This window comes from Buteo buteo, chromosome 2, assembly GCF_964188355.1.
Source record: "Buteo buteo chromosome 2, bButBut1.hap1.1, whole genome shotgun sequence".
Classification (NCBI taxonomy): domain Eukaryota; kingdom Metazoa; phylum Chordata; class Aves; order Accipitriformes; family Accipitridae; genus Buteo; species Buteo buteo.
This window is the reverse complement of record NC_134172.1, coordinates 36592989-36620693: the sequence shown is the minus strand read 5'-3', so window position 1 is coordinate 36620693 and position 27705 is coordinate 36592989. Positions and strand designations below refer to the sequence as shown.

General features: G+C 37.9%; 1 protein-coding gene across 5 annotated transcripts; it reads left to right on the top strand.

Moving 5' to 3' along the window:
• The first annotated feature begins 163 nt into the window (after positions 1 to 163).
• TRA2A (transformer 2 alpha homolog) lies at positions 164 to 27490 on the top strand. Of its 5 annotated transcripts, none has more exons than XM_075050774.1 (9): positions 164 to 419; positions 9282 to 9593; positions 9873 to 10006; positions 11643 to 11814; positions 14968 to 15156; positions 24791 to 24906; positions 25425 to 25532; positions 26249 to 26316; positions 26502 to 27490. In XM_075050774.1, exons 4-9 carry the CDS (start codon positions 11782 to 11784, stop codon positions 26510 to 26512), a joined length of 525 nt encoding a protein of 174 aa, XP_074906875.1. In that variant the 5' UTR covers positions 164 to 419; positions 9282 to 9593; positions 9873 to 10006; positions 11643 to 11781; the 3' UTR covers positions 26513 to 27490. The 5 variants fall into 5 exon arrangements, with proteins under 5 accessions (XP_074906875.1, XP_074906882.1, XP_074906874.1 ...); XM_075050781.1 differs by adding an exon at positions 4116 to 4194 and having other exon boundaries at positions 9282 to 10006; XM_075050773.1 differs by having other exon boundaries at positions 9282 to 10006.
• Positions 27491 to 27705: the final 215 nt, after the last annotated feature.

Below are 27705 nucleotides of genomic sequence, written 5' to 3'. Positions count from 1 at the left end.
GGGCGCACACACCCCTCACCCCCCCCCGTTTCTCGGCGGCGGAGCGCGCGCGCGGGGAGGGGGCTGCGCATGCGCGGCGGGCCCCCGCGAAGCTTGTCGCAGCCGCGCTCGCTGTCCCGCCGGCGGTGCTTCCTTTGTGACAGGCGGGCCGAGGCCGGCTCCGCCCCCCGCGCGGTGTCGGGCGCAGACGGAGCGGAGGCGCCATTTTGCGCTGCTGCGGGAGACGGTTTGGGAGGCTCTGGCGGGAGGGAGGTGGCAGCGGTACCGGTGCCGATAGCGGTAATAATAACGGCAACAATAATAGCAGCACCGGTTGTGGGCACAGTTGCTGCTCGGGACTAGCGTCCCCGTTCGCCCAGCCCCGTGGCCAGGACTCTGCCGACATGAGCGACGTGGAGGAGAACAACTTCGAGGGGAGGGTGAGTGGCCGTCCCTACCCGGGCCGTGCTGAGAGGGGGCGACCTGACCCGGGGAGGGTGGGTGGGTGGGGGCGCTCGTCTTCCTCCGGCTCGGTAGGGGTGGGGGCAACGCAGCTTGTCTCTAAAATGGCTTCTTCAGGCGCCCGAGTCTTGACTGGGCCGTGGGCAACGCGCGTCCCTCTCCTCTCCCCGTCTCCCTCTTTTTTTTTTCTCTTCTTTTTTTTGCCCACCTGGCGCTGAGGAGCTGGCCCAGTGCGGAGCTGAGCTGCGCTGCCTTAACCCTCACACGCTTCCTCCTCCCATCACGTCTCTCCGTTCCCATCCCCCTCCGTCGGGATGCGGGCCCTGAGCTCTGGTGCTGCGGGTTCTCCTCCACCCTGCTAGTGCAGGTTTTTTCTTTATAAGAACAGGGCTTAGAGCGCTGCTGTAGCCCGGTGTTTCTCCCTGCTTCTCTTTTTATTTTCTTCCCTTCCCGTGATCTCGAGCCGCCCTGTTGTCCTGGCACTCTGTTGTCTGCCGGGCCTAGGCGTCGGGGTCGTTGCCTTTCCCCGTCCCCACTCTGCCTGCGGGCAGTGCCGGTCTCCCGGTCGTGGCTGGGAGAGCGCGGTCCCGCGCGGCGTAGCCGAGGCCTCCGCCCGCGTAAAAGAGGAGGGTCTGGGTCCTTTTGTGAGAGGTGCGCTGCCTCTTCCTGGCTGCTGGCCCGCGAACAGGATCGTCTTCGGGCCAGGTTTCCTGAAGCCATCGGGGAGGTATGGCCTTCGTTCTTAAACCGTTGAAACTCATTGATCACGTAGCTGAAGACTTTCTCTCAACAAGCTGCTGTGGCTTTGTAACCTTGTTAGGCCTGTTTCTTCTCTCCGATTGCTGCGGTTTTTCATGCACACGTATGACTGGTCCCTTCCATTTTCAGTGGGTTTTTTTCTTAGTGATAATCAGGGCAAGCAGGAGTTAGAAGATGTTTGAAACAGGAATGAAATATGTGCTTTGTCCTCACTCCACTTTTTTTAGTTTTGCAGAGATTTTTTTGTTGTTGTTGTTGTTCACTCTTTTAAGAGATTCTTTAGAGGAACACCTGAGCATCCTTTTGGTGACTTTCTCTGATGAATCAGTGACAGCAGCTTTGCAGTTGTATAGGGTTACTGCCTGGGGAAACAAGCAGTGAAGTTTTGGAAGAGCAGTGTCACGTTCTAATAATTACTTTTACACTAATATTGGTACCCTTTTGCAGTGTTAGTTAAAAAAAAAAAGTTCCCTAGGCTAAGAGTGCTGTACCTGGCTGTGCAGTGACTGCTGCTGCTGCTTCCTCAGGTGAAGTGAACAAAATCTGTTCTTGTGTTGAGTGCTTGGACGAAGATGGCTATATAGCTAAGCTCTTTTCAGCTAAATAAACTAATCTCTGAAGGGAAAGCCAACTAAGTCTGAGAAAGTTGAGCAACAAGCATGCTTTGTTGTTAATTTTTTCTATTTTTTCACTTCAATTTCCCATTTTACAGTAAGATTTATATTTTAAAAAATTATGTTCTTGTCTGTGTTCCCAGTGCGGTTTATTGTCAGGAAATATTTATGTTAGGTTCATCCACAGAACATTTGTGTTAGTTTCCTTGATGGATCTGTTGTTCGTGTTACAAAGCTTATATAGCTGTGTGGTTCCAGTATTTCTGCATGCCGCCTTCTGCCAAATGTAGAAGTAAAATAATGTTTCGAGAGTATGTGAAGTCTGAAAAGTCCTATGTAGCAGTTTCTGTGACTGCTACTTCTTAGCTGGCTTGTTGTTTGGGGTTTTTTTTGTGGTGGTGGAAAATTTACCTGTTGGAAAGAGCTGCTCACCATGTCGAGTCTTCATTTGGAAAGCTTCTATTCTTTTCTCTCCCTAACGCTGGAATTTCTCAATCAGTCTGGCATGTGGCAGTGTCTTGTCTAGTGGTATTTTTTTATAACTGAACATAATGGCAGGTACTTGATTAATTTATAATTTGGGGGGGTTGTGCTACTAATGAACATTTGTAAGCAGTTCTTTTTTGCTTCAGTAATACTTTTTTTGTTGGTGGTGCTACTAAAATACTTGAAATAAGAAATTACATTTTGGGCTGTAACATTGTAAATTTTATTTTCACTGAAAGTACTCACAGGCATAAAATTAAGCATGTGTAACTTCAGTGCTTTAGAGTTTAGCCTGTTTTTCCCAACTGGATAGAACTCTATTATGCACTGAATGTCCTGGTGCTTCATTTTGCTATATGCAGGCACATGGAACTGAGAGAGTATGGCATAAGTTTTCAGTGGGAGAAAGAACTGCATAAACTGGAAGAAAGTTTGTAAAGAACCTGCTTTCCTGGAAATCGCCACAAATAAGAGTTCTGGGTACCCTTTCAATTTTCTCCCTGCCCGTGCCCTCCTTCAGTTTAAATTCTAAATAGCGTGATGTGCTTTTAAAAAACTAAATGCCAAAGGAGTAGGGGAGTTTAAGTTTAGTTTAAGTCCTTTTATATTCTATCCATGTAGATGTATATTGTCCCAAAAGCACTTCAGTGAAAGTTCTTGAAAGCAGTGAAGTCTGATACTAAGATGAAGGTGCTTATTGATATGTATGAAGTTTTGTCTTAAAGACATTAATGTTTTCCTGGTTTGCTTCTTAGTTTGTGAAGAAAAAAATGTTCATATATAAATAATGATAATTCAGTTAAATTTTTTAATTTTCCCACAATATGACCAGGAATTTTACCTTTTTTTTTAAGCTTATTTTTCACAGCATTAAGATACTGTCCATGTATATGCTTTGCCTCTAATTTATTATTTTAAAATCATAATGTTAATTAATCTGAACAGGAAATTTAGAATAGTCATGGAAATAACTTTCCAATGAGATTGCATAATTTGCACTATTTAAAATCTTGTCTTTCTAAAGTGTTGGGTAAAATAATTGTAGACACTGTAGTGGTTTTTTTATTATTCTTGAGCTCGTTCATTATTGGCTTTTTTTTTAAGCAAATGTTAATCAAATATGCTCAGACTAATTAACATCTGCTCTTGTTTTTGTGTCATTTTGTTTCAACTTAAGCAAGTTCTGTATTAAGAATGTGGCTGCTTGAACAGAAGAAATCCCCCCTCAAGCAAGCATGGTGATTTAATGGAAAGAAATTGACAGAAGAATTAGAAATACAGTGCATGTGCTAGAGCTAAGTTTATGGACGTTAAGAAGAAAAAAAGATTTTAAGTTGTGCTTCTTACCCAGTGACTTGACTTTTGGAAAAGTCATAGGATTTTATCACTGTTGAATGTTCTTTGTGAGCAGATTAGACAAATGAGGCTTTTTTATCTTTTATTGCTGTCAGATGACAGGCAACCTTTATTTCCTTTCATATTTGTTGTTATTTCTAATAACACATTGCTCATTTGGTGTGCATTTTGTGATGCAACTTTATTAAAATGTTTCCCAGAGCAGTGAACAAGCTGGAGTCTGAACAAACCTGCACTTCAGAAGTTCCGCTTGAACCTTTGATCGATTACTTTTTTGAGCTTCTAATAATGTTTGATTTCTGTAATCTTAAAAGTTTAGTAGTTTTCTACCAATATTAATGTGCTGTTTGTCTAAATAGATAAAACTTTTTATCAGAACAAAGATAGAACTCCATTTTAGAACTCCACATTGGTTGTCTTCCTTCGTTCTAATGAGATGCCTCTTCTTGCTCTGTGCAGAATCTCACAGTGATCTCAGTCTAATAAAGCACTTGGAAGAAATATATGACTTTGCATGTGAGCCATCTTCTTGAAGGAAGTATGTGTAGTTCATATGTATGCAAGCAGCTTTTGGATTAGCTTAACTGTGAATGTGTCTTGTATTTGCTTCATGAAGCTTGTATGCAAAATACTTAATTTCATATGTGTTCTAATGTTAGTTACCTAAATCTGATCAACTTTGAGATAATTTCTTTAGCCAAAAAAAAAAAAGAGGAGGAAGTCTGTTTAGCTATTCTATTCAACCTCTCCTGTAGTGGCAGTCTGCCACCTCTGTGGAAAGGAAGGCATGTTGCTTTCCATACCTTTTGAAATACAGGCATGACGATCTGCTTATGTTCAGGAGTTCTGCATTTGCTTGGAGAGTGTCGTGATCACCCTATGGTTTCTAATGACCATTGTGGGAAAGAAGAGTTTTTCTGGAAGTCATTTTTTTTCTTCAATCTAGAATTTATTAAGCTTGATTATTCTGGACCGTGTCAGCTGCAAAGACTGGTCTTTTTGAAAACAAATTCTGTTTCCTGTCTTCCATATGTGATAAAGAAGTGACTACAGAACCCTCCCTGAAGAGGCATATTTTCAAGCCTCAGTGAGAAGATTAACTTGTAATTTCAAAAAGTTTATTGCTGAAGCTTCCTCTACCCTTTTTTCTTCTTTTTTTTTCTTTTAATCAGAGCAGTATCACTGAGAAATACATATTTTGCTGATATTCCTAGCTTTTAAAATACATGTCTTCAAGATTGCGCAACTTATGAGTTGCTTTTTATACATAAGCTTATGTATACTATTGAAGTATTTATAGAAGAACAGCTAATTAAGGGATCCATTTTATTTTTAGTATAGAGTGACAGAACATAGCATGAAGCAAAAATAATTTAACTTCTCTTGTGAGTTTCAGGGAAAGTTGGCAAATTTCTGTCAAACTGGTTAAAATGCAATCTTGTCCTCATAAATGAGATGTCACTAAATTGACAGTTTTAACTAGTGAATGTAGGCTGCTGCTAAATTTCTGTTTCTTTTTTGACTGCTTATATTTTTCTTTCACCTTTATAAAGTTGGACTTCATTTATTTTTTTAGTTTGGGAAGGAGTTTTTAGTAGGATTTTTGTAAAGTCTGAACTGTCATTTTGCTGGCTTAATGGTATTGCTAGACTAGTTGTTCTGTCCTTTTTTCACCCCATGTGTATTTCTTCTTAACAAGGTCAAATGAATTTCAACTGAAAATTCTGTGTGATTTAACGATTTTTTTTCTTCCCGTTTCACTTCCCATGTTTTGCTGCCGAAAGCCTAACAAGCTTATTCAGTTCTTTTTTAGTGTCTCACTTTAAATTTTGATAGCCTTTCTGTCATACTCTGAAATGATAAGGTGTGAGGTGAGGTAAGGCATGACAGAAGTTCAGGACAGAAGAGTGGTGTAAAAGAAAGAACAATTATTCCCCCCCCCCCCCCCCCCCCGCCATGTTCTTTACCACACCCTATTTTTGATAGGTAGAAAACTGAAAGAATGCTTAAGGACTTTGGCAATTCTACTTTGCATAGAAGTGTTTTGAATGCTTTTAAAATAGTAATTAATTATACTGGAAAGTAGCTCTTCTTTTGAAGGATGCGAGGAAGATAAACAGTATCTGTAACTGGCATCAATTCTGTGGTTTAAACAGTTGTACCAGTATGGATGAAGTGCATTGACATGACTGATGTCTTGCTCAGTTGCATCATCTAAAGTTGTTGATAGTTTTTCAATGGCTGGGTTTAGGTGATCCTGAGGTATTGTGGGGTGGGGGGGAGGGGAGATATCCTTTCCATACCATTTTGTTCCCTGTTCTTTCTGGAAGGGAGAAGGTAGAAAGGATGAAAAATACTCCACAGTCCTCTCTTTAAATGCTTCTAGCTGTGCATCTTCTTATCCAAAGAAACAGTAACTGGAGCTGCAGTCTCTAGATTTTGTATTTACCTACAATAATTTATTTGGCTGCAAGTTCCACTTCTTGGTGAATCATTAAACCCATTTCCTGGTATGTATTTGAGGAAGCCACCAGATCTTATTCTGAGGAAGCACGCTGTTACTATTGAGATTTTTTTTTTAATTATTATTTTAGGTGGGGGTTTTGGTGTAGTTTTTGTTTGTTTTTTTTTTTTTTTTAGTTTTGCCCTGGGAAAAGTGTTATTGACAGATGTAGCATTTGTTTGGAAAGGCAAGTCTGATCTGAAGAATGTTAGGATCAGCTGACTAGCTGACTATCTTTTACTACAGGCTGTAGTGACAGCAAATCTAGATAGTTTGACGTGGTCACAGTATCTGCCTATAAGTTTGCAAGGGTGAAAGTAGTGACTGGAGAGTTGCATGATAAAAGCAAAGGCATTAAAATACATGCTGTTTTGTGAGATGGTTGTGGGATGAGAAGCTGAGTTTAAGAAATGCAGTCTTATCCATGGCCCTGAAATAACTGAGGATCTTTAGAACAGAAAGATAAGGAAATGCTGAGGATCCAGAGAGAAATTTGAGTCTTTTCTCTCTTAATCAGTATTTAAATTAATTTCTGTGATAACGATAGAGCTAAGATCAGAATGTACAGATTGCTTAAAGACTAGTATAGAATTGAGATATTTTAATGCTTCGGATAAGAGGTGTCTATTTTTTCTCATTAAAGATGACTTAGTAAGAAAGAATGTTAACTTTAACTTTCTCATTCATATTGAAGAATGAATATAAATTGTTTATGCAGAACAATTGGGTTGGTCTGTGATACAGACCAAGATACAGCTTGCTAATTATTTCCTTATAGTAGGAAGCAGAGGAGGAAAATTCTTTAAAATCTCCCTTTGTGACTCCTTGAAGCTCTGAATCTCTTAATCCCTGCCTGTAGTCTTGCTGATATAAATCTTACTAGGTACTTTTTCAGCATCATCCTTCAGTCCTTAAACTCTTCCAGATTATCATGATTCCCTTAGTCTCTCCTTTTGAAGCACTGTAGGAGATATAAGTAGGTGATCTATGTTGCATCAGAAGATGAGATGTAATTGCCTGCCAATGACAGACACAGTATGCAACTGCTAACAGGTAATCTCTCTTTAGCTGCAGTATACATCTACAGTTACTTTGTTTGAGGAAGTTTGAAATGTGTAAGAACTTACCCTGTCACCTCTATCACTCCAATTTTAAAGTTGTATGTTTGTGAATGCAAGCCCCTAAAGGGCTTAAACAGATAGTTCCAAAAAGACTTGACCTACATGAAATGTAACATTTGCTTTTGGCAACTTAATACAGATTCATCCTCATAAATGATACTATTTAGAAACTCTATGGGCGGTGTCATATGGTGCTTCAGTTGACTTGATAAGGACACTAAGCTAACTTCTACATTGTATGGGAGTGGGTCCTTGGTGTTTTTGGCACCTCCCAACACCTCTAGATTGTGCAGTATCTGGTTTGGGGGTTTTTGTTTTGTTCAAGTTTCCAAAGTTCTTGTTGTTTAAGAATTGATCTTTCAAGTGTAAAAAGTATGGACAACACAGTATCCTCATGAAGGAGTGACTGAGGAGAGTGAATTCTTTGTCTTTTTATTGAAGGATGTTTTCTAAATCTGAATGATGTCGCATTAAGTGTTTTTCTATATTGCTGATCACTTTTATGAGAGAGGGAAGTAGAAATAATTCCCAGGGAAATTGGTAATTGTTGTAGGGGCTGAAGTGTAAAGGGAAGAATTAAGGAGGCTGTCAAACAAGAGTACAAAAACAGGCAAGGTGATTAAAAAGCATGTTAGTGGTTCTAAAAGGAAATGTATTTTTTATAGTGAACAGTAGATTTCAAATGTAAAAATAAAAACACCAAATAAAATTTGGTAATATTTAAGTGCACATACATCCTTTCATTTCAGTGAGAGTCATGTAGCTAGATCAGCAGATAGCCAGCTTAATAAGGGTAACCTGTAATGCAGACCTGATTATATGGTCCACATGTTATAGCCAAGCTTTGAATTTGGCCTTCATTGATAAGTTTGGCAGGCCTGTCATCCTAATAGGTGATATTCTTCGTGCATCCCTTGTCCTTTTTATTGAGGTAAAGGGGAAAGGTAGTGGAGCTGTAATACTTGTTAGTAAGGAGTCTCTCAGGTTCCATTTCTGGTGGATTTATTGTCTTGACATGTGAGGACAGCATCCTTTGAAAAGAACTTCAGCCCAAAGTACCGAAGAGTTTTAACTGTAAAAGAAAATGCAAATCTGGACATAGGCAGAGTAAGAAATAAATCGAGAAAAACATTGTGAGGACAGGCATGAGGAGAAATGATGCAAATAAACATAAAATGTAGCACCTTGCTATGCATTTTTTTCATTAAGAATTTTGCACATTTTTTGCAAAGTTACAGATGTATATAGCTTACTATTCTGTAGAGCTTTTTATAGCTGAGCTTCCTAGAAATGCTGTACACTATAAAATGTGAGGAAATCATTATCTGCTCTTTGTTTGCTTGTTTTCCTAGTTTTTCTCTTGTGTGCATTACCATGCAAGAAAAAAACCCTCCTGTCTTTACTTTTATTGGATTGCTTTGAACTGTACTATTATACATCTTGTTTTATATGGTTTAAGTTGTATGCAAGGAAAACAGGATAACAACGAGGAAGAAAAAGTAGGAAGAAAAATAATTCGTGTTGCATATATCTATGTGCATGTATTATAAGAGTAAGTATGTGCATAGATAGGTTTTGACTGGAAATCTTTGGCCATTCTGTTGAACTGAGAGTGTCTTAGTAATAATGTTTAGGAGTAGAATTTGTGATGTTCGATACTGAGATAGTTATTATTTTAGGGGGGAAATCACTGATATCAATACTTTTAATATATTTGTGCTAATTAGTTGTTAGTGTATCTGTGTATCTTACCAAAAAATCTGAAAGGGGAGGAGGGTAGCTTTGAAAATACAGTAAAACACTGAGAAGTCAGTAAGCTCATTGTTAGAACGTAGACACTTATACAGTTTTAAAGATATTTTTTTTAAAAAAATTGTTTTATAAAATAGTTTCTTGCACTTTACCTGCTGGCTTTTCAATTTGGTAGATAACATCTGAACTCCAGCAGAGTTTTATAATCCCCACGTGCTTAAATATACTAAATGTTCTTTTTCCATTAAGGTTAATGTTCGTGAAGAAATTGAAGAGTTTTTTCCAAGAATGTGGAAGATAAATCAAGATAAAAGAAGGCTAATGAAAAGTATTAAAGATCAGAAAATTAAAATTGAATGGGGGAAAAAATTGAACAGAAGATTGGTCAGATAGAAGCACTTGAATATTTTTTTAAGGCTATAAGGAATTGTTTGAATTGGGGAAGAATACACGAAGTATGAAAAATGAAAAACTCAATGAAGAATGAAGAAAAGTAGAAAGCAAGAGTGAAGTAGAATTAAAAGAATCTGGAAGAATGAATGGGTCCTAGGTTAAGTAAATGTATGGTTTATGTTCCAGTGTCTGTATGATCAAGTTGTAGATGAATTTGCATGATTACTTAGTTAATAGAGAATTGGTGATCTGGTTCAAGCAGGGACCTATTTGAGGAAAGCATACAATATTAACAGTGGGTTAGCAAAATGAAATTTGTTTTGGAGGGTATTGCCTAACCATTTGTTTTTCAGGAGCAATCAATGTAATAGAATTACTGTACTTTAAATGTTAGGAGTTAGGCATTTATACAACCAATACCATTTTTAATACTGTCTTTTTTGTTAGGAGTCTCGCTCCCAGTCAAAATCTCCAGCTGGGAGTCCTGCTCGTGTAAAATCGGAGAGCAGGTCAGGATCTCGCAGTCCATCGAGGGCTTCCAAACATTCTGAATCGCACTCTAGGTCAAGGTCAAAATCAAGGTATGTCCAGGAAGTTGTTCATGTTAATTCGGTGTTACTGCTTATGCCTGTTCTTTTGGTACATTGATGAGATTTCTTCTCCCTTTGTTGTAAAAATTATAAACCTTCTGGGGTGTATTAACAGGGCTATGTTAATTTCCATGTTAGTGGTTATATAGGTGGACAAAGTTGGGGAAAGATTCCGTACGTAATAAAGCATGGATATGAATAGAGAAAGTAATATAAATAGAAGAGCTAATGTAGAAATCACAACTAAAATTTGTAGGTTTATCTCTTCCATAAGAGAGAGAAGGGATTACATGTCAATTCTGTAAAAGCTCCTGCATCCTTCCCACACAGTCTTTTGGGGGGAAACTCTTGTGTGGACTTCTCCTTTAGGGAAACAAAGAAAAGTCAGGTGAGAACTGCAGCAAGGTAGTCTGGGTTAGATAAAAGGAGTAAGCTGTGTAACTGCTGGAAATGTTGGAAGATGCTACTTAGGGAAGTTCTTGACATTCCTTCATTGGAGGCTTTATAATCAAAATCTAGGCTTTAAAAACAAAATCCAAAACCTACAGCTTAAATTGGACGTGGATAGCTTCTAAATTTATGGGAACTTTAAGATGTAAATTCATTTTTCAATGCTGCACATTTCTTCTCTGTCCTTTTCTACCCCAAGCATGTGTGTGCAGAGGCAACGTTTTATAGTGCTCTGTTCTGAGAGAGCTTGCTCAGAACACAGGAGGAATGTCTGTCTTTTTTTTCTCCAAAGTTGTCATAAATATTACCTGGCTTATACTACCTATGTTCTCTCTTCCCTTGTACCGTTATACTGGTGAAAATGGGGAGAGCTACTGAATCCTTCTTTCATCAATGGAGAGAGAAACCAGAAAACAGCATTTGTAGCTCTGGAGGGGGAAGAGGAATTGCATAGTATTATGTTGCTCCTCCTCCCCAGTTCTTGGGAGAGATCAGTAATCCATCTTCCCTATTATACACTTTATACCAGGGCAGCCGAAAAGGAGTTACTGTGCTCTGAATTCCCAAAGTTCAGCCTAATGTCATAGCTTCTCTTCTTGCAATGTTTAGCCAGATAACTAACTACCTGTTGTTAGTATATAATGCCCATATGAAATCATGCAGCTTTGATGGGATGATGCCTATTTAGAACTGTGCTTATCATTGGCTAGATGACTGCAAAGAAATGCTTGAGGAGTTAAGCAGGTGGTTTTTCTGTCTTGAATAATTTTCAAGCCTAGGTGAACTTCATTTTTAGATACTGCAGTGCTGCTAGATCTTTCCATTTTTCAGCCAAGACAGTATTTTACAGCGTGGCATATCTGCTTTCTGTATCATCATGCAAGTGTTAGTTACATGTGCAGTCAAGCTGATAAAAGTCAAAACTTTGAAATTCCTGAAAACTGTCATGTATATAATCCTCATTGTATGCCAGAAGCAATCTTACAGAGTTAAAAATGATGGTACCAAGCAGGTTATTAGAGATCCGTGCAATCTTTAGATGTGCAAGATAGGAGAAACTTAACTATTTTAATTGTAGAGAGCCTCTAAAAAAAGATTTTTCTCTAGGAAATGTGAGGCTTACAATTCAATATGTTGTGTGCATATGACCTAACTAAAAGCTTTTTCTTTGTTGAAGATCCAGGTCCAGAAGACATTCGCACAGACGTTACACTCGTTCCAGATCCCATTCCCATTCTCATTCTCATAGGAGACGTTCTCGAAGCAGATCGTACACACCAGAATACCGTCGTCGAAGGAGCCGTAGTCATTCTCCAATGTCCAACAGGAGAAGGCACACTGGCAGCAGAGTATGTCATCAAGGCTGAGTATCAACAAAGCAATTGCTGCTTACATCAGTGTAGTCCAGGTTACCCGCAGGCTGAATTTGACCTGTTGTCTTGTCGCTGAAGGATATGGGAATGTGGGGGGAGGTCTGGGGAAAGCAGTCTCTCTCCTTAACAGTTGGGCACTTATTTCTTGTGCCTGCAACTGGCAGGGCAGTTGTAGAAATTCATTGAAAACTGTACCATTGCAAGTCAGTGTGTGCAGATACGGTGACATCTGCTTCTGTCTGCTGTAGAAGTTGAACCCTTCTGATTTTTCTTTTTGTTACAGTTCCAAGTATATGTACCCCTTGCAAAAATGAGACTTTTTCTGTGTATGCTTGCAACCTGACGGTATTGATAAGATTGACTAGATGATCTAAAGAAGAAAATTCTCAAGTGTTTGTTTGTTTACAACATACGGCATAGTATGTTGAAGGTTGCTTGTGATTTTATACCTCTGAGTAATTAATTTGGTTTAACTTGAAGAAATAAACCTATGTGCTACTAGCTAATGTGTAAACCTTAATAGACTAGAAAATTTATGGTTATGAGGAGAATCAGTAAGCCTCTTGAAATGCAAATGAGAAGTATCTCAGTATGGACAGAAGGAAGTATAGATACACCAACCAAGATCTGAGATACTAATCATTTTCTCATTCTGAGAGATTTCTCCCAATTGCTGCCTTTATAGTCTGTTTCAGTGCCTTAGCTTCTCGTTCCACATCACTTCAGGCTGATCTAAATGAGTGCTGTTACATACAGGTCTGCCTCTTCCTTGGTGAGGGCTGTGGTACTTTTCTTATCCTTTTAATTCTAATCTGATATAGTTTCTCCAAATTTTTTACTAATCCTGTCAAAAAGAGTATAGGTTTTTTGCAGGCTTACCTTGGTGAAGCAGCTCACCAGGACTAGATAATACCAATGTGAGGGAGAAGACAGGAGTATGTGGAAAAGGGCAAGACTACAGCAGTGCTAACGTACAGTAGCTTAAGCTGTTGTGAAGCAACATTCATAGTTACACTTTTTTTGGACTGTTGCCAGTGTGTAATCATGATGTAGTAAATATGAATCTAATGTCTTGAAAAATTGGCAGGAATAACTGAACTTCAAAAGGGTTAGCTGATTACCTGGTGAAAAATGAATGAATCCACTTCACTACTTTATGAAATATTAGAATGTTTTGCTCTGTGGAGAAGTCTTTTTGCCTTGGAAATGACTCTGTGAAACACAAAAGTTGTTTTCACAGTGAATTTTGCGTTAATTCTGAGGAGTAGTTCTAGCAGTGTCAAAAGAAAACTTAAATGAACCAGATTTGAATCCCTTCAATAGCGAGGTCCTAAAGACACCAGGAAAATTGGTAGCAATTTTGCCACTTCTGATCTTGCAGAGAGAGCTTGCATACTGTATTGATGGGAGGCAGTACAAAAACCTAATATAAAAACTGTCTTTTAGTCCTCCACAGTCAGTTTAGCCCTTCCAGTAGTGATGTAACTGTCACTTGTCACTTGGGGTGTGCAGACTGATTCTCAGTACTTATCTTGCCTCAGAAAAGGTAATAGGGTTTAAGTGTTGCTTAGGGTGTGCAGACTGATTCTTGGTACTTCCCTTGCCTCAGAAAAGGTAATAGGGTTTACATGTAAGGGGGATGTAAAAAAAGGACAGCACTGATACGTACTGTGTGGAGGGACTTGTCCAAATAATGGTTTAAAAGACAAGATTTCATTAGACTCGCAAGAGCTTTGGTAATATAAGGCATATAGCTGTTAATGCCACTGAATTATCAGATAGGTTGAAATATGGAGTGAAAAAGAAATGTAAACCCATATAATTAAAACTTTCAAATGATAAACTGCCAGATTTTGTTGTGCTCTTCAACTACAATAAGGAATTGTAGAAGATTCATGTCTTGAAACAAAAGTTTGTACTTTGACAAATGGAAAGAAACTTCAAATATATGAGTAGTTTGAGCATCTTATTTTCACAGTGGATTCCTGAACAAAAGCTCTGAAAAGAAAATGACAGAAGATCTAAACCTGTTCATTCTTTGAATTGGGCTGAAGGGCAAACACTGAGGCATAAATTACAGTGCATCAGTGGCTTCGAAAATCTGAAACTGAAATATAAATTTCAACTGTGTCAACTTCCAGTTACTATTTTGGCAGAAACATTCAATCCCTATGCCTGTTGCTGCCATTTTAAATTGCTGTATCTAGTATAACAGGTGCCAGAAGCTGCGAAAATGTTAATTTTGATCAAAATAATTCTTACAGTGGAACTGGCATTAGATGGACGCTCTGGCACATAGAGAAACTTTGAACATAATAGAGAAATTGTACCTTGTACAATTGTACAATTTCATATTTTACTTTAGTTGAAGTGAAACGTGTTAAGTAGATCTGTATCCCACATCATGTTAAAGAATCAAGAGTCTTGCTCTAGAAAAGCGTGCATGCTTTTGGATTACAGTTTCACAGAACTGGCTTTCAACACTTTTTACTATCTAGGTGAAAGAAGCAGGTGATTTTCATCCAGTTTACAAGTGGAAAGAGATAAACTTCCAAATGTAAATATTGACTTTCAATATAGTTGGATAGGAAATGTTGAGAGGGGAGGAAGTTTTGGTATAAGCTAAATTATAGTTCAACTGTCTGTGCTTAGGAGCCTAAATGCATTAGTGTGTGCAACTGGAGGTAGCGTGCACTCCTTAGCACTAGTGGTGGCCGTGCAGAAAGGCTGAAGGGGGGAATTCAGGCTGGCTGACCTTTTCTTAGCACAGACTTGTATGTCATGTCTGCAGCTTGTTGATGATTCAAGTCTGAAATACTGATAAAATAGGTTCCTGTTATTCGGTAGCTTTTCTCTAATCAGAATGCTTAATTTTTATCAACTTGAGTTTTTCACCAACATGAGTTCATCTTTGTCCATTTTCTGAAATAAAAATCATGAAAGTAGTTGCTTTTTGAAAATACTTTACAATTGGAATGATAACTGAAGTGTTAAGCTTTGTAATAAACTATGTTTAGTTTTTCTCACATAAAAATTTTTAAATTTTTTTAATAATTGGGAAATTTTGATATAAGTATGTATAACTTGCTTTTTTGAAACTTAATTGGAGTTGAACGTTTGTCTTACCAGGCTAATCCAGATCCTAATACATGTCTTGGAGTGTTTGGTCTCAGTTTGTATACTACTGAGAGAGATTTGCGTGAAGTCTTCTCCCGTTACGGACCATTGACTGGTGTCAATGTGGTTTATGATCAACGAACTGGACGATCAAGAGGATTTGCTTTCGTTTATTTTGAGAGAATTGATGACTCTAAAGAGGTAAATTCATGCTTTACTACTTTTAACAGGTGTGCTCTTTATGCATTGTCTTCATGAATATCTCGGTTAAAAAACCAAAACACATTTTTGAGTGTGTATTCACTAGCAGGTTCTTGCACTGAGATTAATTAAAAATGTTGTTCAAATAACATGGCACTTTTAAACAGATGAAGCATTTTAGTTCTGTGTTAAGATGCTTGGGCAAATTTGAGCATGAGCTGTCTGTATTGAATCACTAATGAGCCTTGTGCTTTGATTTTAGTCTGTTACTTCAAAATGAAAGTAAATCTTTAGACAGACATAGAAGATTCCTAGTATTCTTTAAGCATTTTGAAAGTTAACTTTTCAAAGTAGTTTTCTGTATCAAAATTCTGAAGATTCTCTTTCAATTTTCTTCTCTAAGAGCATGTCATCATGCATTTGAAAAGTAGTGAGGTTTGTGTTAATTTGTGCCTTGGTCAGTGACGTTGCTAGTTATATGGATAGCTGTTTACAACTGGGCTGAGTTGTTAGTATAATTCATCTGTAAGGAAAGAATCAAATAATATGAACAGCAGCCTGTGTTATGGTTCACCACAGTAAGCAGTACTTTTTTTTTACCTGTGTAAGGATACTGTGAGCTTTACTACATTTACTGAAATTTGTAGATGAAATTGCTATTAAAAGTAAAGACACATGCTTTTCAAAATTTTTTTTTTTCTTGAAGCCTTCACTGTGGGATTGTCTCTTTCTTTTGGGCAAACTGAGTCACAGACTTCAAGCATCTTGCTTGTGGATTAGTAGTCTTGGGCAGATGTTTCAGATTTGCTGTTTGATTCTGTTTACATTTGATAAGTGTATTTGTAATGCTTGGATATGACTCTTCTCACTTAACATTGAAGGGAGGGAGGGTGACAGCTGTGGAACCTACTATCAGTAGCTGAAAAATGAAAACTGATGCTAGTTGATGATACTTTAATGAAGAAAAAATTTTCATGGATAACTTGTTGAACTCGACTCAGTTCTGATCTTTGATTTCTGGTATGATCCAACAGAGAATCAGTTTGTGAGGAGAGTAGGGTTTGTAGATGTATATATATGTGGTTGTTGCAGGTTATACAGGTAAGTAAAAGGACAAAACTTTCTTCAGTGTCCCTTCTGTATCTTCCTACTACCACTTGGACATGTTGAGAGAGGAATTAATGGGGTGGATAGCTGTATATCCATCTTCAGTGGCCTACTCCCTTCTAACTTTTAGCCTTGTATTTCTTTGCACTCTGAGTTAAGTGGGATTTTGAAAATGTGACTGTTTCGTAGAACATTTAACATCCAAAATATTTGCATGGTATTTCTTGTCACGTTCATGTGCCAGTCTTAAGAAGTTGTAAAACAGACACGTCTGTGGAAGTAGGGTTTTTTCCTAGTTGCCGTGGGCAGTGGTCATGCATGACACCACGCATTTCTTAAAATGTTCCGTGTAAATAGCATGAAATAATTTGTTTAGTATAAAGCTGGTTTGGCAGATACTACAAAACTGGAATGCAAGGGGGAAAAAAAGGGGGGGATATTACTTGCAGTCAGAAATACAGAAATAAAGATGAGCACCTTGAGCAGGAACTGAAATAATTGGGAATGTAATTAACCCCCTTTTTTTTTTCTCCCCAGCTGGCTAGTGCAGGTAGAGGGGGAAAGGATACAAAACCTCCCAACACTTGGAATTTACATAACTGAAATCCTTTGGAAAAAAGGACATAAGAAAAACTTTTTTTATTTGACTTCTTTCATGGGGCTTGAGGACAGATTTGAAGATGGCAATAAGTGGCAGCTAGTGTAGAAAAAGGGGATGTAGCTATAGGCGTGAAACTCTGTGACAGGCCCTGTAGAAGAACATGGAAGGACATGAAGTAGTTCTCTGTGTGGAAGATAGGTCAAATCTGAAAAATTGAGCATGCATAAAAGCAATGACACTTGAATTACTTTTGTTCTGAGTAAACAGCTTTGCTCCTAAACAAACAAAAAAAACCCCACCCCAAACAAAACCTCAAAACCCTCAACACCCTAAGCATCCATATAAAGAGAATATAAAACTCTAGATGAGATACTGAACTAAATTCCAGCCTTTTTAAAGCAGTCATAGATGGATTAAATGTGTAGAACTTTACAGAAAAATGAGGATTTCCCATCATCTTCACTATTGTCCTTTCAAGAGAGGTAACATGGGGAAGCCTCTCAGCTGACATGTTGTCATACACTGTTAATATTAAATTTGACACCAAATGAATTATGAGTAGTTATATTTAAACTTTCATAACTTCGTTTAAGGTAGGTCAGTATCAGTATTGTATGAATTCTGTTGCAGCTGAAATACCTCAGGATCTTTGTCGTCACTGGTTAGAGATGCAGTGTTTCTAGTTCCATATGGTGGTAGAGACATTTTGAATTGTCAGCTAGCTCGATGTTGTGGAAATCCATAGACAATGTAAAATAGCATTTCTTAAAGGTGATACTTAAAGGGGCAGTAGTAAAGCTTATTTTCACTTAAGCTGTTTTAGACTTTCAGAACTTCACATTATGACAGCATAGCAGCCTTGTCTTTAGCTCTTTATGATCCTTTTGGTTATAAAGAGGAGCAGAGGTTTAGCTTTTGATAACTACTAGGTAGAGCAGCTGACTGAAGCTACTGTGATGCTCTGACATTCCACCTTAACAGGACTGGGAAAGAAATGTTGGATGCATGTATCCATTCTCAAGGAGATTTCTCATGGAATCTCTTCTACTCTGAAACTCTACTGAGATTGAGATGAAACTTTATGGTCTGACAGAAGGTTCCTTTTCCATCAAATGTCTTTATTGCAGTGGTCTAGTGTTTGCAAGATGGCACTTGACTAGACTAACATTCTGACCCATATTGAAGATGCTCGTGGACACTGGCTTTAGTTCAAAGCGTGATAACAGACAATAAATGTTGAGGATTGGTGGTGGTTTGTCTAGAAAACCTGAAGTTTTGCTGTGCTAATGTTCAGTGTTCTTGTTCAAAGCCTATTTGAAAAGCTTATGTTATTATCTACCTTTTTCTAGAAGAAAGGGTATTCTCTCTTAGGACTTATGGGTGTAGTGGTGTTCATTTTTTGTGAAGTTATGTTGTTGTTCTTAAAAACAAACAAAAAAAACACACAAAAACAAACAAAAAACAACCCAAAACTTTTCTAAGTAATATTTGGTGTTGCTTTTTTGCCTTGTGCGTTGCAGTGTCTTGTTCTTATGTTAGCCACCCTTCTGCTAAGTCTTCAGAACCACATATGCAATGATATGCAAAGGGCAAGACCTATAAACATCTGTTGAAGACCTGTTTCTCAAGATTGGCATTCTTTCTTATATAGTTCTTGGTACTGGCAACGCTGGCACTGAGCCAGTGTTTTAATACTGCAGTTCTGCAATATTTTTGCTAGATTATAGAGGATATTCACCTGCCCATCACATTAGGATTTTCTTCCTGTGTTTGGGGGAGCACAAAATTTTATGTACTAGGATGAGGGGAAAAAAAAAGTTGGGTGGGGGGATTGATTATCTCAGGGTTAACAATAAATTGAGAGGATTATGAGTAAAAAGTGCTGGCTGTTCTAGGGAGATGATTCTTACTACAGTTACCAGGGATTTCATATGCCACTATCCAGCTTTTCAGTAACTCAGAATATGAAGTATTATTTGTTTGTTAAACTGAGGCTACTGTGAATGTACTCTGTGTCTGTAGCAAGAGCTCATCTGAGAAGCATTAGCTACAGCAGCTGTTGGCAATGCGCAATTTTCTGTTTTCTAATGCTAGTTATATGCTCTTTACAGTTTTGACCATCTTTCAGAACCATTTTCTGAAGTAGTATTCATTAGCAATCAAGATAAAGTTTATACACACAAACTGAAATATTAACATAATTCAGTTGCCAAAGACCAGAATAATAACAGGGTTTATCATTTTAATTTGCAAGACATTTAATCTGTGGTACAAGCAGGCCAGCTTAGAAGCATCATTATTAACCAAAACTTATCCCCATAGCTTGTTAAAGAAATGCTTTAAGTATTGTTTGTGGTATCAAAAGGGACCCTTGATATACCAGAAAAGAACACAAGAAGGTCTCAGATGTTTGGAATTACAAGTTACAGACTTCTGGAGTCTCTGAAATACCATGAAATTGCTAATACTTGCAGAAGCATATCCAGTTACTCATTCTGGTTCTCTAAAATCCTGTATTTCTTGACTCTGAAACCGTTTATGCTTTAAAGAGAATACATTTAATCAATAGATGTTTAAGCTCAGAAAATTATATATTAAAAATTATCATTGGCAATAATTCTAGTAATAGTTTAAAAAATAAAACCTTGAACTAGACAATATAAATTGACTCTTGTTCAAAGGTGAAATGGACACTTGAATTCAACTTGGCAAACTGCAGTAAGTGTAAAAAGCTGGGTTTCTTAATTTTTTTTTTTTCATCCTGTCAGATTTTTAATTTTTTTTTTCAGAATGTCCTTTCAGATGTCCTCATTTAAATCCAGACCTGAACTATTGGTATCAGTATACTGGGGGGAGAAAAGCTAATCTATTATGTCTGTTCATCCCATGCTGTACCTGTGATACAGTGGAGATTGTTTTTATTTGTGGTATTAAATAGAATATGGGAAGCACTTCAGGTAAAAAAACAAACAAAATGTCATGGTTTAACCCCAGCCAGCAACTAAGCACCACGCAGCTGCTCACTCACTCCCCCCCCACCCAGAGGGATGGGGGAGAGAATTGGAAGAGTAAAAAGTAAAACTCATGCGTTGAGATAAGAACAGTTTAATAGAACAGAAAGGGAGAAACTAATAATGATAACAATAATAAAATGACAGTAATAATAAAAGAATTGGAATATACAAAACAAGTGATGCACAATGCAGTTGCTTACAACTTGCCAAATGATGCCCAGTTAATTGCTGAGCAAGTGGTTTCCCCCTGCAGCTCCACTCCCCCCAGTTTATATACTGGACATGATGTCACATAGTATGGAATACCCTGTTGGCCACTTTGGGTCAGCTGCCCTGGCTGTGTCCCCTCCCAATTTTTTGTGCCCCTCCAGCCTTCTTGTTGGCTGGGCATGAGAAGCTGAAAAATCCTTGGCTTGGTATAAACATTACTTGGCAACAACTGAAAACATCAGTGTGTTATCAACATTCTTCTCATGGTGAACTCAAAACATAGCACTGTACCAGCTATTAGAAAGAAAATTAACTATATCCCAGCTAAAACCAGGACACAAACAAGCCCCCCCAAAAGAGAGTATCTTAGATAGTTATTTTTATATCATGAAAACACATTTTTCAAAATGAGTCCAAACATGAATTGTTTATGTTTGACTATTGAAGTGTATTCAGTCTGTATGTAACTAACTTTGTAGTGATGTGACATTATTGAAGTAATTCAAAGCAGTTAGGTGCAGTTGAAATGAAGACTTGATGATCTTCTGTACAATGCAAATGGTATTTTGAAGTCCATAGTAGAAATGTAAAGTAACTGTGACATTAACTCTTCCAAGTCAAGTTTTCTCCCTCCCTTCTACCTGCTTCTCCCCTTCCCCAAGTGACCAAAGGGCAGGTTGCAGAAGTTTCCCATGTTATTTCCTTGTCCAAGCTGCTCTTTGTGGCATTATCCAGATTGAAAGATTATTTAATTTCTTTCAGTGAATTCTTGATTGCTAAACTAATATCAGTCATCTGTGTAAGTTTGTGCATATAATTAAAAGTTCAGTGTTTCAAAACTTGTTTTAGTCCACCTAAATGCTAATACATGTACAAGACAGCTGTCATGGTTTAACCCCAGCCAGCAACTAAGCACCATGCAGCTGCTCACTCACTCCCCCCCCCCCCCCCAGTGGGATGGGGGAGAAAATCGGGGGGGGGGGGGGGAGTAAAACCCGTGGGTTGAGATAAGAACGGTTCAATAGAACAGAAAAGAAGAAACCAACAATGACAATGATAACACCAATGAAATGACAACAGTAGCAATAAAAGGACTGGAATGTACAAATGATGCGCAGGGCAACTGCTCACCACCCGCCGACCGACACCCAGTTAGTCCCTGAGCGGCGATCCTCCTGACCCCACTCCCCCCAGTTCCTGTACTAGACGTGACGTCCCATGGTATGGAATACCCCTTTGGCCACTTTGGGTCAGCTGCCCTGGCTGTGTCCTGTGCCAACTTCTTGTGCTCCTCCAGCTCTCTTGCTGGCTGGGCATGAGAAGCTGAAAAATCCTTGACTTTAGACTAAACACTACTTAGCAACAACTGAAAACATTAGTGTCTTATCAGCATTCTTCTCATGGTGAACTCAAAACATAGCACTGTACCAGCTACTAGGAAGACAATCAACTCTATCCCAGCTGAAACCAGGATAACAGCACTTACTGTAATAAATATCAAATGAAATTGAAATCTGTTGAATTTAATGCTTTCTTTCTAACTGTTTTGAGCCACTGGAGGCTGTGATCCTGTAGTCTGGGAACTGCTTATTTGTTCAGATTATTATCTGTAAGGTGTTTGACAGAGTTTTCTTACTATAGATAGGCTGCTGTAGGTTTAAAACTGTAATCTAAGATTGAATTATTACACGTGCTGTTCCCAATCCTCATTTTCTGTTTTCTAACTCTAAACATATAGATGCGTATTCTGGCCTGCAAAGTCAATTTTTCCTTAGAATTTGCCACCAAAACTAATGGTATGTGTTTATAGGAATCCTGTTTGCTTGCTTGCTTACTGTCATCTTGCAAAAGCCTTCACTTGTTTGAAGGAAAATCCAGGTTGAAATAAAAATGGACTATTGACAGTTAAAGGCTTCTAAGAGGTTATTGTGTGTCTTAAATCCCAATATAATTTGTTTTTTCTTTGAAAATGTTTCATTTGATGGTCTGGAAAATACCCTTCTATCTCTTAAACAGTATTTGAGAGTGTCTTCTGCATTGTTAGAGTGAATGTGCAATTTTTTTTTCCCTTTGACATTTAAGTGTTCTTAACACAGCATTCATGCATACCCAAAATGAGCAAGAAAAGCAAAGTGAAATTTGTTTTGAATACGACAAGCTAGTCTAATAAAAGTGACAAATCCAAAATTTTATTATAAATTGTTTTAATTCTAATGAAAACACAAAAACGTCAGTAATTAGAATCACCAGCACGTTTTACAGCCTTTGTAGAAAATAAATACTGTTGTATCACTTGTCTGAAACCAAGTTTTCAAATAGGGTTTTTAGTCATATTGCAGCAGTTGTTAGTTAATACTGTCAGCTTAAGTATTTTGTTTCAAAAACTTGAGATGTGCACATTCATTAAGAATGATGTAGAGAATTTTAAAAGATCTTTGGAAGGAATTTCCAGTTGCTAATGACTGAATGGGAGTGATACATACTATCAATTATTGTTGGATTCATAATGGCTTACTGTAGGTTTTGGCTTTTCTGCATTTGGGGAATGCAGTCAAAACTGTAAAAGTCTTTGTTATGTCTGTATATCTATTAAAGATTTTGATTATTTTAAATTTTTTAGTTGGCAGTTGTTGCTGGCAGCTGTTGAAAACTAAGAAAATTAAAGTTTTAATTGGGTAGGTCATTAGACACTGTGACCAGGATGTGTGAGTTTCATGCAGACTGGTAACTATGAACTATCCACTGAAACAACACATTTCTTGGTACTTCCAAAACAAACAGTCATGTCTTAAAATTCATTCTTCATCTGTCTTGCTGGTATGTTGCTCTTCTCTCTACTGCTCTCTATGTCAAAGAACTCTTTCTCTTAAAAGAGGTGTTTGTTCTTTTAACTAAGATAGATACATGTGCCAGATGTTCTGGATTTGAGGTGGCTTCTTGTTAGCTAAGCTTATTACTCTGCAGGTTGTTGATCAGACATGAAAATGCCATGAGGCAGAAAATTCCCTACCTTTCAAGATAACTGGTATATTGCTGCATTTCCAGAAAGATGCTTTTCATCATGAAGCTAATTTTTCAGCAAGCTATTTGCAGCATTCATTTTTAGGTTTGTGCACACATTAATTCCTAGGATGTGTGCACAGATTTATTTTAATTTAGATCATCCTTGTGGAACAAGACTTCAAAAAAAAAAGTCTCAAGGCTAGGAAACTAAAGCTAATGATCATGTTTTATTCACAAAACATACTTTAGTGTATGTTGAAAGACTTGAAATGCACTTTGGCTCTGCCTTGCAGTTGGCTAAATGTAGTTGTTACTTTTTTTTTTTGTATGGGAACAGAACTCACTAGGTGGCGATATAGTATAGTTATAAACAGCATTATTAAAACACAAACGAAGTGTAGTTAAAGAGGTTAGTGATAATTCAGTTGCTTCCCCTTTGGGGACATCACAGTTAAATCGCATGGGTGTCAGATTTTTGTTTCCTCTATAACTTGTGCGTTAATTCAATAAGGTTCTTGTTAGAGAACTGCAAAAAGTTACGTTTCTGAATAGTTTTTTGTTTCATTGTTTAAAAAAAAGGGGGGGGGGAATGCTCTACTTAGATGCACCTTCATTTTTTGAGGTTGTATATTGTTCCTCGCAGTTAAATAATAGCAAAGTGATTACTCAAGATTGTAACAGTGTCACTTCTCCATACATGAAAAATAAAAATAATGTTATGTGCTGTGCTTGGTGTCATGAACTAAGTGGTGTGCACTAGTATTTCAGAGATCCTAGAAGACCTGATGAAAGGATCAAAAAAAAAAAATTGCTTTGTAAACTTTAATAGCTTTTAAGTTCAGCATTAACTGATTGTTAAATTCTTAAGGTTGTGGGTTTGTTTTTGTTTGGTTGGTTTTTTTTTAAGTTACTGTTGCATGAATTAATTCTCGAAAGTACACTGTGCTCCTTTGAAAAACTATTTTCATGATTCTGAGTTTGTGAAAGGCCATTGTATTGATTCTCAAAGACTAGAGAAGCAGGGGCTAGAACACCCAGTGAGTGTGTGCTCGGGCTGCGGGCGGGTCTGAAGGCACAGGCTTCTCAAGCGCGGACCCTTATGTGTATCGCTTTAGTGAGCTGCTATTGTGAGAGTGAGTGGGGAGGAAGGTTGTAATTAGGTATCCATGTAGGCTGAACCCGCCATTTTACTAAGCTCTGCTGGAGTAGGTCCTTGTAAGGGAGATGGCAGGAGGCTGGGAGAGCATGAAATGGCAGCCGACTAGCAGTAATCCGGCCATATGCACCCTACAGGAAGCCACTGTTTTGCACAGCTTTTGAATCCGCCCGTCCCCTCTGGGTCAGAGACGGCGGTAGGAAAGATGCAGTTTTCAGAAAAAGCTGTTTTGTCTTTCAGTTTACCTTTGATGGGTAGAAGACAAAGTCTAGGGAAAATGATAGTGGTTAGCACCGTGCTGTCTTAAGAAGGAATTGCGTGTCACGTTACTCTGGCACCCCAGCGCAGTCCTGTAACACTGCCGGCAAACAGGCCAGGGGACAGAGATGAGCCATTCGCCACAGTGGGGCACTACTAACCAGTCTAAATAAAACAAGTTCAGGGTTTGTTTTTATGATGGAAAATAATGTGTTTTGTGCATAGCCATCCATAGTTACCAGTAGGTTGCAGGTTTCATGTCCCTGTTCCTTGTCTCTCCTGCAGGCAATGGAGCATGCAAATGGCATGGAGCTGGATGGCAGGAGGATTCGGGTGGATTATTCAATCACCAAGAGAGCACATACACCCACCCCAGGCATCTACATGGGCAGGCCAACGCAGTAAGGATTCATTCATTTCCTGTAATGGGACTCAAATAGATTTAAACTGGATGTTTGGAGTCTGGTTGAAGAAATACGGCTACAGATACCTTTTTGAAATTTTAGAGTTATGCCAATTGTATTTTATCACAAAGTTATTAATATAAAGAATGTGTTACTGTGGTTCACATATACTATTAAATCCTACTGTAGTGTATTGTATCTTTATTAAAAAATACTGAAGGAGTTATTTTTAAAAAACACGTACCCAGCACAGTCGGTTAATGTACGCTTAGCTTACTGAAGTACTAAGGTGCTCATTTACCTTTGATTTTGATGGGAATTAGGCTCAAATCCCTGGTGGGTTTTCTAGGGTTTTTTGAAGGTGTTTTACTTTAAATGTTTCATTGTTAGATTTTTTTCATGGCATAATCTTTAAGTGTCTGATTTACAAGAACACTTAAAAAAAGCTTTTAAATAATTAAATCAAGATGAAGAGTAGATATCTGAAGTAATTTTTTTTGCTTTTTCCCTAATAGCAGTGGAGGAGGTGGTGGCGGTGGAGCAGGTCGTCGCCGTGACTCATATTATGATAGGGGGTATGACAGAGGATATGACAGATATGAAGAATATGACTACAGATACAGGTACCTAATTTTTATTTTATTTCTGTAGGAGCAGTGGACTTACTGGAAAAACTGAAAAATTAGGTGGCAAAAATTTTACTCAGTTTGCCACCAGATTCTGCATACATGCTTGCTATGTGTTAAAGCTGCACTACATTAGGTTTTGTGGGATAAAAGTAGTCGTAATATTCAGTGTTAATGTAATTCAGTTATACAGTAAACAGTTGGGCAAGGGGTTAATGTTGCTACCTGAAGGAGGTAGAGTATGTGCCCTATGAATCTAGTGGACAGATAGAAAAGGAACTCATTTTTCCATGCTGTATATAGAACGAAGGACAGCTGATACACAGTGCTGATTAAAAAGGGGTTATTTGTAGATGGGTTTTTTAATGCTTGACATTTCATAACCATCTCACTGTTTTGAAAGTTATCTAGTTTCAGAGAATGTTGTTCAACAAGAATTGTAGGCATGTGGAAAAGCACTTAATGTGTTTGAAAGGCTAGTGAGAGTTTATTAAATTCTTTGTCTGGGAATATCTTGCCGTTTTAAACACATCAAATAGAGAAATACAAAAGCATTTGTTAAAACTGTAAGCCACAGCCAAATAAAGCTGAAATCATTCATGCAGGCCAAGTCTTTCAGTGCTAAGGAAATAGTTCTGTTCTGTAGAAGTGATGTGAATAAGGCTTCTTTCATAATGGATGTTGTTGGGTTTCTTTTTTAATTTCCTTTAAAGGAGACGATCACCATCGCCTTATTATAGTCGATACCGATCACGATCAAGATCCCGTTCCTATAGTCCAAGTAAGTAAATACAAGTGAATAAATAGAATCTGGCTGTCTTAAGCCATGTTGTACCTAGTATTAATCGATCAATAGAAATTCTGAATGTGAAAGCAAAAAAGCTGGGCACATTAAAGTTGAGATATGTGTACAATTAGTTTATAGTAATTGTGTTGTCTTTTTTTTTTTTCTTCCCCCCCCCCCAGGGCGCTACTGAAGATCAGAAGAGTTACAGTTGAGGACATGATTTTTAAATACAAAGCTCAGATCTTAGCTTCCCTACTGCTCTCCCTCCCACCCTCCCTTCCTTGTCCTCCATCCAGCTCTTTTACAAATCTTTGGTTCATTTAGAATATACATCTTTTCAGTTGAAGTATTCCTGTTTTCCATCCCTCCTTATTCTAATACTCTTAAATATTGTAATTGTTGTAGTTTTTGTGTAGTAAAACATCTTAAGCAAAATGAAATGGAGAACCCAAAGTGCTGATACATTTTGGAAGTCATTCCTATTTTGTTTTTTAAACAATTGGACTCCTGACTAATCAGAAGAGAGCATTGTTATTTTTAAAGCTTGCATGTCATACGTAGTATACACACTCAAGATACTTTGATATAAACCTGCATTTCCAAGTAACTCGTTAATCTTTCTGTTAAAATGTTTACCTGTTACTTTGATAAACAAGTAATGACTTTGAGCCTTTTCTGTAATGACAAATTTACTTAGATAGTCATGAACCAGAGGATTTTTTTTTTTTTTTTGTCAGGTAGTTGCTTTGAGTGTAGACTATTTGAGCTAGAGCAAAATTTGGTTTTTGACTGGGAAAATAGATCCTTGTACACTCAGTTAAGGCTGTGTTTTATAGATAAAGTTTCTGGATTGCTACACAGTGGATAACATTTGAAGTTAAAATTGTAAAAATCCTGGGGTTTTTATTGTACTTGTTTGAATATTTCCCCTTAATCGGTGCAGGAATAAAAATATTTATTGAACATAGCAATTAGTTATATAATTTGCTGTTCATTAAAAAAAAAAAAACAAACAACAACACAACAAAAATCACCAACTTTTTGGTATTGCAATAATGAATAAGCAAGTTTTGTTTCCAGTCCTTTTTGGAGTTTTGAAAGTATGGATGGAAAAACCTACAACTACATGTAAACCTTTTTTCCCCTCAATAAAAGTTGATTCCACTGAGATGTGCTTTCTTGTCTTTTGTTCTGCATTTTGTGTCACCTTGGAATATAGGTTAAACAAGACTTGGTATTGCTGTATGTATAATAAAGTCAGCATTGATCTGTCTTCTCAGGAGCCTTGTCTTCCCTGAGAATCAGCATGTGGTTATGTGGGATGGCTGAGCAGAGTGGGTAACCCAGCTTTCTCTTGTGCCATCTTTGGCACTTGCTGGAGTC